Source organism: Schistocerca cancellata, chromosome 6, assembly GCF_023864275.1.
Source record: "Schistocerca cancellata isolate TAMUIC-IGC-003103 chromosome 6, iqSchCanc2.1, whole genome shotgun sequence".
Lineage (NCBI taxonomy): Eukaryota > Metazoa > Arthropoda > Insecta > Orthoptera > Acrididae > Schistocerca > Schistocerca cancellata.
In genome coordinates this window covers 419637145-419649579 of record NC_064631.1, presented here as the reverse complement: position 1 = coordinate 419649579, position 12435 = coordinate 419637145, and the positions used below count along the sequence as shown (strand labels likewise).

The window sequence follows — 12435 nt, the reverse complement described above, 5'->3', positions numbered from 1 at the left end:
CAGAATTTTATTAATCACTTGGACATACATTATGAAACGCGTGATAGTATTTTACGCGGGAATGAGAGTTTTGTAAGTAGGTTACACAAACGAGGAAAGTATTGAACTTCAATCAGAGTACGTATCACCGACTGTTGTATTAACCGTTCATGCATCTACCATTTTTGTGCTATTCTTCTTCTTCTTCTTCTTCTACTACTACTACTACTACTACTATTCCTACTAGTAGTAGTGTTTTGATGGTGGTAGCGGTATTAATAACGTCAAATTTAAATCATATATCAGTACCATTGCTACTAAAATTACTACACTCAAGTGTAACATACTGTGAAGGTAGTGAAAAATCTGTTTAGTTCAATACTCTTTAAACTGTGCGAAATATTATCACGCGAAGCACATCTCACGGTTTTTCTTTGTCTTCTTGTACCTATGTTTTCTCTAAGCTCTGGACACAATGTAATGTCCTTTGTTTATCTGTTCCTATTACAGGACTTGTTAAGGTAATCTGAAGACTCGGTGCCCAACTTCCGGCGCTACTGCACGTTTTTCATTCAACTTGTGAAACTTTCGCCAACCGTGCTTGGCCAGCTGTGCTGGAAAGAACGTGGAAGTTTTCACAGCAGCTCTGTTTAACGACATGCAGCAAGCGCACTAGTGCATATTCCGAGGGTTAGTTAGTTTCGCAGGCACACTCGTTACAAAGCAGCACTGGATCCTGGAGAGTGTCCTTTCTCTCCGTATACAGGCGAACTGTGATCGCACACTAGCGATTTTCATATTACCATGCAAAGCAGGTCCAAGATGAACCCAAAAACATTGTGAATTTCTTGCTTTTGACTGGTAGCTACACCTTAGAGATTTTTATCGGCTAAAGAGCATTAGTTTAGTGCTTGTGCTGAGGTAGCCGTTGAAACGTACGTCCATGGCGCCTGGCGGGTATACTACGTGCGGTGCCCTCTGCCTGTGGCTGCAGCAGCAGTATGGGCGCACGGATCACACAGCTGCTGTCAGTATTCAGTCGTGCGAATGTGTATGTGTGTATTTATGTTTCTCTTCTGCAACACGTGTTGTTTGTGTAGGAAAGACAAAAATATTCAGATCAAAAACTGACCTCTCTTTTCTATCGCGGAAAACACAGATATTCCTGTAAGTCTTCGTGTTGCAGGGAGCAAATTCTTGGAATTTATCACTCGGTTATGTGGCTCTGTATACTGGATCGCATCCATGAAATCATGTCCGAATTGCTTCGCACATTGTTAAGACTCTCATCCTCGTCCGAAAGACTATGCAGAGGAAAAAAGAAAGAAAGTAAACGTCTAGCTGGCAATGAACAGTCTGTTTACGATTACGATGAATGTAAAGTTGGTGAAATTATTGATATCGACAATTTGGCGTTTCTTTTTATAGTTTTCCTCTCGCATTTGCGAGTAAAGTCTCCAAAAATAGCCTCTATATATAATGTTTAAAGGAAGCGTAAAATAGCTGGAGGCTACAACCCCATGAATTTCCGTGCTACCAATTTTGTATCTTCCACCCCATAGCGAGGCAGTTGTTAATCTCAGATCTAAGTAAAATGGCATTTGTAAGTTCTTATCTCACCTTTATACCTGTTTACACCTCTCATATCACTCTCGAGCCAATTTCTACTACGCAGTAAGGAGAACCTTCATTGGCCAACAAGCACGAACTTTGTTCTGTGCATGCGTTCTAACTGACCACATCCCACGCCAAGTAGAGAGCGCTGTTACACTTTCTTGCACATTCTCTGAAACGAAATTTACGGGAATAGCGTTGAAAGGTCTGTTAAATCATAAAAAGAAGTTATTTTACAATGATATTACGTTATTCACAGTGTGAACTTCAGACTGCCGGTTCACCTTCGTCATCATTAAGGCCTGAATCCTTCGCACGTTTGATACTTGTAGCACCACCACAACTATTTAAGTTACCTGCCGTGGTACTCCATTATTACACTTTGAAATTAGACTGCAAAAATGTAAATTATCAATTGGATACATTCGTGCTTTAACATTTTATATTTTTGGTGGCGAGAAACGTCAGATACTGATTACCAGCCACTGTTCGTAGCTCAAAAATAGTGAAAGCTACACGAAAGTGCGCCATCTGACGATCAGCGAAAGTTTAAAATGAGGTTATACAATTAGACATAACATAAATGGCAGAAATAAGGTGTATCGAGATACATAACAAGCAGTGGGAAGTTATTTACTAAACTTGTAACTGCACTGTATTACAGTTACTCACTGGTTCTGGCCATTAGGGGTGATCTTCATGTCTATTCGGGTTGGTTTCTGTTAAACACGTCAGCGCCGTCACCATCAATACCTGCCACAGTGTTGTGATTTCAGAGCTGAAGGAGAGATGCGTGGTGTCGCAATGGACGTGTTAGACTGTAACCAAGCCGAAAAGCTCCGAAGGTGGCTCCTAACGGCCAAACCATGGAATCAACATTATCACATCACAAGTATCCCTGTAGTAAGTAATCAGTTATGAAATAGCATAAAATGAACATAACTAAGATTGGCACTGCTTTCTCATTGTTTCCGTTACGTTGAAATATTCCCGTTTCATAACTAGATATAATATTAAGAAAAAAAATTACCAGTAGAATGCATAGTTGAGTTCGAACAGCAGCATACGGGCATTACAGGACGGTTGCGCAGTTGGTCAGACCAAACTGTCACAAAGAAAGTAACTGATAATGAAGCAGTAACTCCAAAACGTGTCGTAGACTCTTATAACAGAAAAGTGATAGGTGCCAGATAGTTGTACTTCCCCAAGGACTCGTTCACTGGCATAGTAACAGGTGTAAACGTTGCAGCCACTGTGCCAGAGGAGGCAGACGTAAGGAGTGGACCCTGCTCGCTGCAACAGAGCAGTCGCCGGCCGGCCGCAGTGGGCAGCGCCGCGTCGCAGTGAGAGCGCAGCTAGGCTGGCGCACGCGTGCGGTGTGGCTCTGCTGCGCCTGACCTGCCCCAAGGAGCGCTCTCCCACTTCCCGGCCCGGCACGTGGAGCTCAGCCCGTGACGTAGCGCGCGCTCAATGGCCCCGCCGCCAAAAAGTGATGTATCTGCGCGCGCTTCCCCCCCCCCCCCTCAACCCCCCACTCCCCCAGCCGGGATCCTCCCCACCACCGCCAGGCACCGCCAACCCCCCGCCCCCCTTCCCCCCCCTCACCCTACCCTGTGGCACTCCACCCCTGGACGCGCCTCCCACCACACCCCCACACCCCTCCACGACGCACACAACACACCCTCTGGCGCTGTAAACTTTTCATATATATATGTTTTTTTCCCGGCACGTACCAGCAGCGCGGGTCTATCCCACACAGACCCGCGGGAAGGGCCCCTCCCCCCTCCCGGCTGCGACTAGGACTAGTCGACTCGACGGGACGCGAGACTTTTCTCCTCAGTTCTTCGAACTACTCTGACAAGCACTGTAGTGTTCCCCCCGCGGCTCTCTCTGGACAGGGGCGCCAGTGGTGTGCGTTCTCCTTCTGGACGCGGTCAGAGCTGGCCTGCTCTCGTGCCCGGCGGTCGAGTTGTCAACATTGTTGTCGACGCTGTTGGACGTTTCTCACCATCGACGGTCCCGGTCTAGTCCGAATGCGCTACTGCTACACCGACCATGGAGGACATTTGGGAGAAGACGCAGAAGGAATGGATCAGGCATCTCCTGCTCGCGTACAAGCCGGCGACGTCCACCGGTAAGAACACTTACCGTTGTTCGCTAAGGTGTTGTCCTACCAACTTTCAGGACGCGTATTAATTTCGGTCCTCAGTCATCGCCGAAAATTGATGATTTTGTCGCATAGGGCCGTCTAACTGTGAAAATAATCATCCGTAACGAGCGCTTCCCTTCAGTAGTGTGGCAGCAGGCGATCGTCATTCCCATTTGCCGCGCCACCCCCACAGCCTTCGGGCGACAACGTGGGCGCACGGCGGTTGCGCGTGCGCACGCGTAGGGGGTGGTTTACCCCCATTGCGTGGGACAGCCCTTTCCATTCCGCCCCCGACGCGCACACACCTGCGCGCATACCCCCGGTGCGTATACGTGCACCACGGTTTATTCGTATATAAAGACTTTCCGTCGATCGCCGCGCGCCGAAATCGCCTGCGATTGCCAGTCGCGCGAGTCGGCCGCGTGTGTTGAACTGTGTTCCGTGCGCGGAGTGCGGGCTCGCGGGGAGGTGTGGCGTTGGCGTTGGTGGCAGTGACGAGTGATCGCTAAGTTTGTGTTTCCGACAGTTTAGCCAGTCTGAATGTTGGACTTCCGTACCTTCGATCTGCTGGTGGAGGATACCGCGTCGGTGGAACATTAAGAAATGTGAGTTACACACTCGGTTCTCGACGAGTGTGGTGACAGCGAAATACGACCTCTTCCCGCCCTAAACCACTCTGGTGGTTCGTTTCTTCCTGAATGTGTCGTCATAGCCGTCTGGAAAGCTCCAGATACCTTTAGCACTACATAAAAGGAAAATTTTATGCTCTTTTACTGGACATTTGGCCAATGTGAGGTAGCGTCTGCTGACTGTTACGTTGTTGGTAAGGCTATTTAGAACCTAATCATAACTTTCTGCTAGAAAGGCACCACAGATTCTAATTCCCATCTCAAACACGGATGCGTGTGCTGTTGAGAATGTAGTTATCGCAAATAACACTACTTGTTCTCGATTCTCACCTAGTTGGCACTCCACCATCCTGGGTATCAGATTTGCTGTTTTTTTTTTTTATTCGGTGCTCAACACTATTGCTGCCTCTACACCACAACGCTCGTCTACGAATCACAAAAATGATGTTCTCAACTTTTTTTTTCTGTGTGTTCTCTTGAGGCAGGGACGGGGTACCAGCCAGGATTCTGTGCAAACGAATGTCGGATCACACTGTCCCGTCATTCTACCAGGCCAACTGTTGTTCATCCGGTGTGTCAATTTCACGTGGGTCGGAGACACATCCCTACCACGCTATGTGCGTAAGGATTCACGAACAGTCCATTTTGTCGGTTATTAGAATCCGTAAAAGATGTAGAAATAAAGTATATCTCATGATGTCACGTAAAGGTAAATGTACAGAAAAATATACCCGTTCTTCGAGGCCGCATACGTGGTTTGATAAAATGATTTAAAACATGAACTACATATATACAAATGCATCCGTTAGATGCATGTAGATGTATCTAAAGGCTTTACGGGACTTCTTTACTTTATTGTGATTGTAAAATTGACTGAAACTTGTTTAACGTACCATACATTTATACTCTGCTCTAACAGATTTTTTTCTCGGTGACAACCAAGGCTATGTCAGCCTCTCTGCCATAGTTATTCTATCAGGTCGTCAGTCCCTTAAAACCGCATGACAGCAACGGTGGAGCTCAAAAATAATAGAGGAAAAAGCAGTCGCACACTGGCGAGTGACTGCAAGACATTTCACTCGTATTCAAGAGAACAGTGGTTCGAACCACTATACCTTGTGGCGTGGAAGAGCTTTGCAAACCACAGCCTGATTTAGGTTTTCCTTCGTTTCCTAAATCTCTTAAGAAAACGCTGGGACGATACTGTGAAAAGCCTATTTTCTTCGACATTATTTCTCAATACGATTTTGTGCATCGTCTTTAGTGAGTTCGTCGCTGACAGGACTCTAATGTTAACAGAGTGTCAACAAAGTTTTTATAACAAGTGCTTTATTGTTGTTTATCGACCTGAAGCAGCATTAAGCGTATGCTCAGTTAAACATTAAAAACTTAACGCAGCTTCCTTTCTTTCAAATGAAGTAGCGCTGGTTACGCGTCTGCGCACGACTTACGTTCCTGTTCACAGTATTCTACTATCAGAAATGATGAATAAGTTGCAAAATTGATGTTTTTACTAGGCATCGAAGACTGATAGCTGACCTGAAGATGACTGCCCAGACGAAATATCGTGCGATGAATTAAATGACGACAGGCTGCAAGCCGGAAATTTGTCTACTACGCCATTGCTCTCTTCCTATATCTATTGTGATTTGCCCAACCTAAAGTTAACGTGGACTCGAATCACGGTGCATTAATAGACATTTCCATAGATTAACCTTATGTCCGCAAACTGGGACTTTACCATTGCGCCACTGGTATATTTTTCTCTATTTTTTAAAAATTTTGAATATATATATATATATATATATATATATATATATATATATATATATATATATATGATACCGAGGATCTCTTCCTGTAGGCAAAGGTAATAGAATTAGAATTTGCTTGTATTCTCTGCCCTTCGTAGGCCACTAAGTCACAGCAGAGTGCATGTAGATATTATTTATTGTTTCAGTGAATTGGTGCACGAAATGCTGAGGGCGCTTGAGATAGCTAGTTTTATTTTGTTGCGGTGAGATTTAGAACTTACAAAAATTGTTGAAAAATCGTGGTTGCACTTTGGTGTATACACCAGTTTTTACACGCCGGATTTGAGTCATAAATAGACCATCTTCAGGTGTATCACAGTTCATCTGAATACGGTCTGTTTATGACTGAAATTCGTCGTGTAAGGAACTGGTTAGTAAAGCTGTGTTCAACCGCGATTTTGCCATCTGTTGCTGGGACCCTTTGGGTGGCAGTGCGGTGCAGCAGGTGTGACCGCCGGCCTCGTGTCGTGTTGCAGACCTGCTGTGGAGTCCCGTGCCCGGCATGGTGGGCTACTTCAACGGCGAGGGCCAGGCGCAGGGGCAGGGCCCGGCGCCCGCGCCCGGCCCCGGGTCGGCGCCGCTGCAGGCGCCGCAGGGCGAGGAGCTGTCGCCTAAGCGCGTCGTCTGCAGCCCCGACCTGCCCGTCTTCTCGCTGACGCAGGCCTTCGAGGAGGCGGGCAAGGCGGCCCAGCAGGCGGCCGCCGTCGCGGCCTCCGCCTCTGCCGCCACCGCGTCGGCCGGCGCGGGCGCGCAGGGCGCGGCCGGCGCCTTCCAGTGCTCCTTCTGCCAGAAGACGTTCTCGCAGAAGAATACCTACCAGAACCACGTGCGCTCGCACGGCAAGGAGGGCGACGACCCTTACCCGTGCACCATCTGCGGCAAGACGTTCGCGGTGCCGGCGCGCCTCACGCGCCACTTCCGCACGCACACGGGCGAGAAGCCGTACCAGTGCGAGTTCTGCAAGAAGGCCTTCTCCGTCAAGGAGAATCTGAGCGTGCACCGGCGCATCCACACCAAGGAACGGCCGTACAAGTGCGACGTGTGCGAGCGCGCCTTCGAGCACAGCGGCAAGCTGCATCGGCACATGCGCATCCACACGGGCGAGCGGCCGCACAAGTGCCAGGTGTGCTCCAAGACGTTCATCCAGAGCGGCCAGCTCGTCATCCACATGCGCACGCACACGGGCGAGAAACCGTACGTGTGCAAGGCGTGCGGCAAGGGCTTCACCTGCTCCAAGCAGCTCAAGGTACACACGCGCACGCACACGGGCGAGAAGCCGTACTCGTGCGACATCTGCGGCAAGTCGTTCGGCTACAACCACGTGCTCAAGCTGCACCAAGTGGCGCACTACGGCGAGAAGGTGTACAAGTGCACCATCTGCAGCCAGACGTTCACGTCCAAGAAGGCGATGGAGGTGCACATCAAGAGCCACTCGGAGCAGCAGCAGCAGCAGCAACCTCAGCAACCTCAGCAACAGCAGCAGCAGCAGCAGCAGCAGCAAGCTCCGGCGGCGAGCTCTGCGCAGCACCAGTGGCACACGCCGTCGTCGCAGCAGCACCACCACCATCAGCCGCAGCAACACCACCAGCCGCCCCAGCAGCAGCACCACCTACCTCCGCCGCCAGCGCCGTCCCCGGAGCCTCGTCTGGAGGCGGAAGTGGCGCGCAAGGCGACAGAAGTGGCGGCGTCGGTGGAAGACGACGCGGGCAACCCCGTGAGCGTGCGCGACATGTGCTACTACTACTTCTACCCGCCGTCGGGGGCTGCGCCCGTCCCGGCCGCCCACGCGGGCCAGGCTGCGGTCCCCGCCGGCGCCGGGGGCGGCAGCGGCGGCGTCAGCCCGGTGCTGCTGGCGGCCGTGGCGGCGGCGACGTCGTCCGAGGGCGTCGGCGGCAGCCTCACGCCGCCCGCCAGCGTCGAGGACGATGAGCACTTCGCGCGCGCCGACACGGCCGTGCCGCTGAGCGAGCCACCCGTCTACCTGTTCCCCGAGCCCTTGGGTTCGATGCGCGGCCGCGCCACGCCGTACGACTTGCCCGTGCCGGCGTGCCTGGCCGCCTCCAGCCCGTCGCCGCCGCTGACGCCGCCCTCCAGCAACCCCGTCTCGCCCGTACCCGCCGCCCCCGCGTCGCCCGACCGTCGCGACGCCTGTTCGCTGCCGCCCCGCAAGCGCTGCAAGCAGATCCTCAAGTCCATCGCGGCAGCGGCCGCCGCCGAACCCGCCATCCGCTACAGCTCCGTCATACACTACGCGGGGGCCTCGTAAGTGCCGTCTGCCCGCCCGTCGGACGCTTCCGTCGCTTAACGTTCCGTCACTCGCTAGTAAAACACTGGGACTTCTCACAAGTGAAGCGAAGTGACTCCGCGAGTGACTACAATACGGACAAATTGTAGGCTAGTCAGAACGACTGTTCAGGGTACTTTGCGTCTAGCCTATAACCGAGTGAGATGAGGAAATGCGAGCTCAGACGCCCATTTGTACAGTGTTCTGCTCCAGTTAGTGGACTCGTGTCTAACTGGAGGACGTCAAAATTTTCATAGACTTGTAGCTGACAGCAGTACTGTTATTACTAAACGTACTTGTCTCTCCGCTGGTCCTTCCTAAACCAGATATCCGTACGCCAGCTGAAACTGTTCGCCGCTGTATTTGAAAATATCCCAGTTATTCTAATTTATTTGTTACAGTAGTCATGACTAACTCTAAGAACACTCTTGGCTTGGCGGCGTAGCTGTTTGGATACAAATCAAAAGACGGTTCAGCACTTCGGATATGTTCACTTGTTTCTGGTCCTTAATGACGTTACCTTTCAATACTGTCAGACAATATACTCACATTTTTGTAGCATCTTGTTCCCGCGTAAACGTCGTCTCACGATTTTCATCATATATGTGTGACATTTGAAACTTATAATACAGTCCCGTTTACGAGTATGCAGGCGCATTAAACGCATTGTCGTCTGATGCATAATTTGTCTGTTTTGGCCGCATCGACCAAGGGGTCGGTAGCCAGTGATACCAGTAGATTTATATCGAAACAGCTGCTCCCGCCAGCCACTGCGCCGAGCCTCTTACTAGAGAAAACATTAGTATTTGTTTTATTACATAAGCCAAAGGTACCATAAAATACTTGGTCTACATTTTCTCAATGCCCAAATACACCTATCCTTCCTGCAAGCTACTTCATAAGCTACACATGTTCATTACTCCGATTCCTGTTTAATTTATTCACAGAAAGCAGATAAAACATTCAGGCTGAATGGCTTTTGGAGGGATAAGGATACGACGCTTTCCGCTCCTTTCTTTTTTTTTTTTTTTTTTTTGCTGTCCTTGTGTGTCGAATGTACTTTTTCTTTAAGAGCTCGCTCATCTCTCTTCTTTTTTTATTGTTTTTTTATGAGTAACGAGGAATAGCGCTCAGTGAAATTCGTACCCAGCTGATCTCAAACAGACTGGATTCACTATGATCCTTTCACAGAGAGTTATAAACCTCGCGAGCACGACTGAGTGTCAAAGACTGCACTATGACGAGTTGACAAGACTGTACGTACAAGCAGCACTGGGTTGCTCCGGATCATTTTAGCAATAAAGAAACAAAGAAATGTAGTAACCTGCGTGCAGGTACCTCAAATCAGAATTTTGCTCTGTACTGCATAAAAAAAGTTTTTTGATGTGTTTAGGAGCATTTGCGATATCTGGTAACGAGAGAGAAGAAATTATTTAGCTAAAAATTGTTGAACACTTGTGCTAATGTATATTTTACTTTCGCTGTTTCTTAAAATTACGAAGTCCTCAACAAAGTACAAACGCATAAGTAGCAAGAAGAAATAAAGTGTAAAGATTCATGAGGCCTTGTGACAGTGTTTCTACATTTTTTTGTGAAAGACAATTTTTCGTATACAAGAAATTTCAACATTTTGCATCCCGAAAATATTCAGAAATGCTAGTTGTTTATTCAGGTGCCAATATACACATTCTAAACCGTTGAAAGTTACAGTAAGTTTAGTCTTTGGAGCTGGCCTTCAGAGCCACGTTTATGTCCCCTTGTGTGGATGGGGTCCCATAAAGCATTTTCCATTTTTATGTGCACAGTTGCCTTCTTTGGTGCCTGGTGCAAAGTGGTTGAAACTGATCTGATTCCATCGTACATACATAATGGCCTTTCGAAAAAGAATGTCAGTGTCAGATTTTGTGTTGAAACGTGTACAATATTAAAATTGCATGGAGTATATTATAGATTTAAGAGAGCTCGTCTAGTGTCTATTCCAGAAGTCTTTGTTGTGTTAATGAATGGCAAGTTCCTTATGAGTCAACATATGTATGTCCTTTGTGTTGTAATTATGTATGTAATAATAGTATGAGTCGTTCATGTTATACAGAAGTGGTATGTGCCATGTGAAATTGACTAGATTATCTGTTGTCATAGTTTAGATTGTCATAGCTGAATGTTGTGCACAATCATAGCAGTGTATGATCTTTATACATATATCAGGGATTATTATTTCACAATTTTTTGAAATATGCCTCACAAGTGACTCATTTTTGTACAACAGTTGGGAACAAATCCTCAAAGAACAACAGTTATTTTATTGGAACAAAAACAGCTGCAATTGTTGTTTCAGTTTTTAATTAACAGAGTACAAAGTGATTTAAGATACTTAAATGCCAACAATGTATTTGTGTGGTAAAATGTGCAGATTATTTCTACACTTTATTGGCTTCGTCTGCCTAGTATTCTGATTTCTAGAAACAGTTATTGATATTGTTATTTTAATAAGAAAAATACATCTCTTTATAAACTGTGGTTTACGGAAATCAAATTGTAAAGTTGTTTTATATATTTGTTGTTATTTTAAAAACAATTGCAAAGAAAAATTTAATGATAAATTATGAAAGTGTTAATTTAACCTCAGGTTTATTGGTTTTTGATCAAAGTCGATGTACATACTGTAATCATGCTTTAGAAAATCAATAGTGATCAACCAGAATCTATATGACTCACAAAAAACAAATCGTTTGTATCTCAGGATTACACATTAATACTTATGTAACTGCTAATGCAGAGCTAGCTGTTCCACACCATTATCATATACACAGATACATTGTCTACATTTTGTTAACTTTTTTCTGCAATTTGTGGGGTAAAAGCACGTATACAGATGTAAAATTATGTAGAATACTTCTTCACCCTTATTTTTGCACCAAGAAATGCTGAAATTATTTTAAACTTTTCTTAAAAGTTCCATACAAGTAATCTCAGGAAAAACAATTAGTGCTATAGCTGTTACACTACGTAAGTAACAGCTCACACTAGATATCCTGTCGTACCTGCAATACGTAATACCAAAAATCATGATGTGTAACTTTGTGTCATAACTCATATGAGTTTCTTCTTTTTACAGTAGACAACTGTGACCCACATCGTTTTCAAATACTGGACTGCTGTGGCAGACATAAGATTTGTTATTAGCACTGTAGAACTGATCTTCAATTTTTGATCGAGCATAAGCAAAGTTTAATTCTTCATTGCTCATAAACTATTACCTCAGGAACGATTTAGGGCTACTTTATGTATACCTCTTTGCCATAGCACTTACGAGTGCTTTAATTTATTTCAGTAAACTGATAGCATGGAACTATATGTTGATATAATTATATGATTATAATATACAGTATGTACAATGAAATGGAGTATACCAGAGACATGTCATATAAAATGTGTTCAAGATTACCATATTGATTCTGTATGTGTGTGTTAAAAAGACAATCTCAAATTATCTACATATATACCTATGCAACCACAAATTGTTTAACTAATGATGACGTCAGTTTCGGAAATATATGTGTAAATAAATGAGAGTAATACTTCTAAACAGAACATTCCTTATTTGTGAAACCTTTGACCCATTCATATAACTGATCCATGAAAGTATGAGAATAAATTTACATATAATAACAGAAGACAGAGGGAACAGAATGAAGGGATTCATACATATTCCAGTTCTGTGTTTTGAGTAACTAACATCTTCCGGTTATGAATGTAATGGGATAATGTTTTTTCTTTTACATTTTGCAATGCAACCACACAAGCGTTTTACAATGCCTTAACCGATTTCGACCAGCCAATGGTAATCTTCAGACTGTCAACAGATCAATAGTGGAGACAAAAAGTATTACAGAATATATAAAATCTGTCAATTAACTACCTACACAATGACAGAAAAGAATAAAAACGTACCTAACTGCGCTTGCT

General features: G+C 46.0%; 1 protein-coding gene across 1 annotated transcript; it reads left to right on the top strand.

Annotated features, from left to right (window-relative positions):
* Positions 1–6870: 6870 nt before the first annotated feature.
* Positions 6871–12036, top strand: LOC126088357 (Krueppel homolog 1-like; the record flags this gene model as incomplete). Its single annotated transcript, XM_049906494.1, has 2 exons — positions 6871–7998; positions 8068–12036. Coding segments are annotated over 2 exons (1512 nt in total), but the record flags the coding sequence as incomplete, so codon positions are not given.
* Between the last annotated feature and the right edge of the window lie 399 nt (positions 12037–12435).